General features: G+C 40.8%; 1 protein-coding gene across 1 annotated transcript; it reads left to right on the top strand.

Annotated features, from left to right (window-relative positions):
- Positions 1-2,348: 2,348 nt before the first annotated feature.
- Positions 2,349-5,369, top strand: LOC104423832 (putative receptor-like protein kinase At3g47110). Its single transcript, XM_039302928.1, has 4 exons — positions 2,349-2,975; positions 3,134-3,185; positions 3,376-4,896; positions 4,987-5,369. Exons 1-4 carry the CDS (start codon positions 2,349-2,351, stop codon positions 5,367-5,369), a joined length of 2,583 nt encoding a protein of 860 aa, XP_039158862.1.
- The last annotated feature ends 383 nt before the right edge of the window (positions 5,370-5,752 follow it).

Below are 5,752 nucleotides of genomic sequence, written 5' to 3'. Positions count from 1 at the left end.
TCTTTGAACGCGAAAGAATATTTTTCTTCAGTAGCTTCCACGAAAAGGATCGACAATCACCAAGATAGAGAGTAGATATCAATTTCATCTTTTCCCATTTTGACAGTAGATAAAAACAGAACTTTCCGGATTACAAAAGCTTTATACTGTAGTGGTATTGAGAATCCAGGAATGGATTCCTAGTTCCATTATTGAGAAAGATGACTGATAGAGGAGAACGATGACTGAGTTGCGTATGGGGAACTTTTGCTACAGACCTCGCAGATTCTGCATATTTTCAAAGATTAGAAGGAACAGATAAGTTGCGATACATCCCATAATTTGGCGGTTATTAGCACTAAATCAGGACGTAAATGGATGCCACATTCATGAGCGCAGGCAAAACAAAACAATCACGAACGACCATCACCAGTCGGATCATAGCCTACAACAAGGTAGCTTCAACCCACGCATGAAGGTGACTGAATATTAAGGTATCGAACATCGATATTGTCGGTGCCAATTTACAGGAAGCGTTTTAATGCTGCTAAATGTGACACATCATCCAATACATTTCTTTTGTTGAAAATTTCATCTTCTCATAGTCACTGCACTTGAGTCTTCACCAATGATTCCTAGCTATAAAACCAATTTAAACAGACCCATAACCTTCAGCATGACTAGTTCTCAATTCTGAACCCAAATAAGCTCATTACAATCTACTGCAATTCACATCACAAGCGCGTTGATTTCTAAGAATAATTTTAGGGAATGGAAGCACGTCAAGCTGACGGGAAGCCATACATGATAATATCTTCGGCAATATTTCCAGCTTACTTGGACAAAATGATTCAAACTTCAGAGCAAGAATTCTTCATTTTTAAGCCAAGACAACTACATTATTGGTGACATAACTATCAGGACACACATGTCATCAACCTCTGGTTTGTACTTGGTGACTAGTTGCTTCATATAATTTATTATCTGGCAATTTCCCGGATGACTAACGCTGAATTACAGGTCTATATGTCGCCCTTGTGCAGCACAGGCCATAAGTCATAGTCAATCATGAATTGACCTCGTGAACGCTTTTATGCCAAGTTGAAATTTTTCCATACTGGAATATAAGCCCAAAGTCATAATGGTCTTCTACGTAACATGACTTGCCCTTTTGTTTTCTAACGCTTGACTTGCCAATTCCACGGGTTCTCGAATTTCCTGGGGATTGAATCGTGGCCTTTGGACCCGCAAAGAAAATTCGAGGTTTTTCTTCAGTTCATTTTGCATCCTCTAGTTCGGGATCTGTAGTTTACCTCTTCTGCTATGAGTCCAAGGTTTGGCAATTACTTTTGATGACAGGATTCATACCTCCAATGACAGAAAACGCGAACAAATCAATTAGCAAACATGCTCTATGCTCTAAGACAATTAATCAATAGGATTATTTTCAACAACCTTTCTATTGGAGAGACCTCTCTCTATGACAGAAAGTTTCTATCTCTGAACATAAAAATAAAGGATAATTCTTAAAAACTTTCAGTGAGAAAAAAGTGTCCATATGCAGTCTTCGTGGCCAGAAGTGTTCGTGATAGGAACCCAGAAAAGAAAGAGCAGCAAAACCCTCAGAATCTTGAAAATTAACCGTAAAAGTTGTCTGAAACTATGAAAATGAGGGGTTTTGGGGCCGTAGACAATAGCAAAAGGGAAATACAGCATTGTACTCTTAGCCATTCAAATGGATAGTATGGGCTCTCTAACAACTCTCTGATCAAAATTTACAGTATTTTTATCGAACGTTGTGCAAACCCTCGTTCCAAGCTCGCCTTGCGATTTTTCACTTGTCCGGGGACGCCGTTAAAATTTTTTAGAAATTGCATATGCATCAAATTGGATTTGGGTCGTCACGAACACCATTGTACAAAGTTAACCTAATTTGAATTTGTGGGTCTTGAAGGAAAGTCAGTTTTTTTGTGGAATAAATTATGGTCTGCGGATGCACCGAATTTAAACAATCATTCTCATGCTTTTAGTTGTACAAAGTTGACCAAATTTGAACTTATGGGTCTTTACAAATAGTCAAAGTTTTTCTGGAGACTAAATTGGGATCTTTGAATGAACCGAATTTAAATAATCAATCTCATGCTTTTAATTGGCCTAGAGAACTTAAGAACACCCTCATTTTCTGCTTCCTCTGTCTTAACAGATGAAGGCTGGAAGCAACTTTGCCAAATTTGAGAATGCATTTAGTATAAGCTTTTATCAGCCTCATTCTCGTCATACATCAAATTCACTCCAACACTTGTATTGCCTATGCTTCCTATCCCGGAAATGAAACTGATAGGGCGGCATTGCTTGCCTTCAAGGAAAAGATGATTGAAGATCCTCAAGGGATCATGGGTTCTTGGAACGAGTCTATTGGTCATTGCAACTGGCCAGGAGTTTCTTGTAGTCGCCGCCACGTGGGAAGAGTTATCGCCCTTGACTTGGAGGATCAAAAGCTCGTTGGCACAATACTTGCTAACATAGGGAATCTCACCTTCTTGATGCGTATTGACTTAGGATTGAATTGGCTCCGAGGCCACATTACAGAAGATTTTGGCAAGTTGTTCAGATTGAAGACTCTCATCCTCAGCAACAATGAACTCAAAGGGGAGATACCAGGGAATTTGTCGTCTTGCGTGGTGTTACAGTACCTCGATTTGCATTACAATCAGCTTGTTGGGAGGATACCTGGCGAGCTTCGATACTTGATTGAGAGAGAACTCACTCATTTTTGGTTCTCAAAAAATGATCTTACTGGGGGAATTCCAATTTGGTTGGGGAATGGATCTTCACTTGTAGAGTTACGGTTGGCGGACAATGACCCGAGAGGTCAAATACCGGCCGAGCTTGGAAGCATCCCAAAATTAGAAGTCCTAGAGTTGGGTTCTAATAATTTAACAGGAGGCATCCCTTCTTCTATATACAATCTTACATCACTTGTTTACCTTGATGTAGTAATTAACCACCTACATGGTGAAATCCCATCGGAAATTTGCAACTATTTTCCTCATCTCCGGGGACTTTACCTTTCAAAAAACGGATTTTCAGGGCGACTACCACATTCATTGCCTAACGCAACTGGACTTGAACGTCTTTCTCTCTCTTTTAATAGTTTTACAGGAAATGTGCCTGCCAATCTCGGAAGGTTGAGGAATCTTACGCAGGTGAGTTTTGGCGCTAACCAATTACAAACAGGATCTAATGGCTTAAGTTTCGTCACTGATTTAACCAATTGCACGAAACTGAAAGTGTTAGATTTTGGCCACAACAAATTCAAAGGAGAAATACCCGCTTCCATTGCTAATTTCACAAATTCGCTTCATCGCTTACTTCTTGGATCAAACCAAATCACAGGTAATATCCCTCCAGAAATTGAGAACCTGAACGGCTTACAGTTCCTGGCAATATATTACAACGACATCAGCGGTGAAATTCCCCAAGGCATTGGTAAGGTCCAAAATTTGACCTCTATTATATTATGGGGTAATAGGATTTCAGGGACAATTCCTTCCTCTCTTGGAAATGCCACCCAATTGCTTCATCTGGAGCTTCAGTATAACCAATTAGAAGGTGACATTCCTCCAAGCCTTGGATGGTGTCAGCAATTGCAATTACTGAGACTATCAGATAACAACCTTAACGGTACAATACCCAAAGAGGTCATCAACCTTTCTTCTCTATCCATCAATTTTGATGTTGCCCGAAATTCCTTAACAGGGCCATTACCTCTTGAAGTGGGTAACATGAGCCAAATTGTGCATCTCGACCTCTCTGACAACAAATTGATTAGAGAAATACCAAGCACTTTGTCCCAATGTGTGATGCTAATATTCTTGAGCTTGGAAGGCAATTTATTTGAAGGAAGTATACCAGCTTCTCTAAGGACCCTGATTGGCCTCGAGTACCTCAATCTCTCAAGAAACAGATTGTCCGGTAAAATTCCTATATATTTCGAGAAGTTCACTGTGCTCAAAGCCTTGAATCTGTCCTTCAACAGCCTTGAAGGAGAGGTACCGCAAGCGGGGATCTTCAGAGATACGAAGCACATATCGATAATTGGAAACAAAGGACTATGTGGGGGCATTCAGGAACTTCGACTTCCCGCATGCAAAGTTTGCCACACGAAGAAGCGGAGAAAGCTTCCAAAACTAAAAGTATCAATCACAGTAACTGTCTCATTTTTTATTGTGTTGACATGCTTCATTGTTGTTGTATACTGGAGGAGGAAACCTGCGACGAGACCTAGTGCGGCACTGCCAACAGATGAGTGCTTCCAAAAGGTTTCCTATGCGAAGCTTCGTCAAGCGACCAATGAGTTCTCGCCATCTAATTTGATTGGCCAAGGGAGCCACGGCTCGGTGTATAGAGGAATCCTAGATGGAAATCAACTAGTGGCAGTGAAAGTGCTCAACCTAAGACAAAAGGGGGCTTTCAAGAGCTTCTTAGCAGAATGTGAATCATTGAGAAACATCCGCCATCGAAATCTTGTCAATATCATCACCGTTTGCTCAAGCATCGATTTCACAGGTGCAGAATTCAAGGCTCTAATATACGATCTGATGCAAAATGGCAGTTTAGAACAATGGTTGCACCCAAGCGAAAATCAAAGCGACATGCCAAAGCTTAGTTTCAGCCAGAGGTTAGATATTGCCATTGATGTGGCTTCTGCCATTGAATATCTTCACCACCATTGCCAGATGAGCATCGTACACGGTGATCTAAAGCCAAGCAACGTTCTTCTCGATCATGACATGCTAGCTCGTGTGTGTGATTTTGGGCTAGCACGATTTCTTTGCAAAAGCACAAACCTAGATGCTTCTCATTGTCAAGCAAGTTCCAGTGGTTTAAAAGGAACCGTTGGCTATATAGCTCCAGGTATGTTAGCTCTTTTGTTTTCTAGGCATACTTACTCAAGCTAAGTACTAAGTACTAATCTGACATGAAAAAACTAATGTTGCTTTCTAGAATATGGCCTCAATGGTGCTTCATCATTGCTGGGCGACGTTTACAGCTTTGGGATACTATTGCTCGAGATGTTCACAGGAATAAGACCTACGGATGTTATGTTCAAGGATGGATGGACCCTCCACGAATTCGTCAAGACTACTCTACTCGAAGGCACGTTAAAGATGCTAGACCCGTCACTGCTATCTTCGGAGCATCTTGTAGCAATCGACGGTAGCCAAATTGGTGATGTTGAGAAGGTAAGATTTGAGGAAGGGGTTGCTGCCATAATGAGAATCGGAGTTCTATGCTCTGAAGAAATTCCAGTTGAGCGGATGGACATGGCGAATGCTTTATCCGAGCTACTTGCGGTCAAAGAGAAGTTTCTCAGGCATAGCGTGTAAGATTAGGAGGAGGATTCAACTTCTCCTGTTGCATTTTCAATTCCTTTTCAGTTTCTTCACCATGTCTGAATGTAAACACAAAGATGCAAGTCTACCGCTTCATGTACGTGTGAAGCAAAGAATTTGCTATCTCTATATTCTTAAGCCAAATAAACGCCTTCCTATTTCTACTATAGAAGATCTTCCTTAAGAAGATAAATAACATCTTAGGGTCCGTTCGTTTCGCGGAAAAAACTTCTGGGAAAATATTTTCCGGAATTTTTGGTGTTCGAGTGGGCAGAAAATGGACAGTCAAAGAAATATTTTCCGTTGACCGGAAAATCCCTCGTAAAATCATGGAAAATGATTTCCTCTTTTGAAAAGAGGAAATCATTTTCCCGTCT

This window comes from Eucalyptus grandis, chromosome 10 (assembly GCF_016545825.1).
Source record: "Eucalyptus grandis isolate ANBG69807.140 chromosome 10, ASM1654582v1, whole genome shotgun sequence".
NCBI lineage: Eukaryota > Viridiplantae > Streptophyta > Magnoliopsida > Myrtales > Myrtaceae > Eucalyptus > Eucalyptus grandis.
This window is presented reverse-complemented; position numbering and strand designations above follow the sequence as displayed.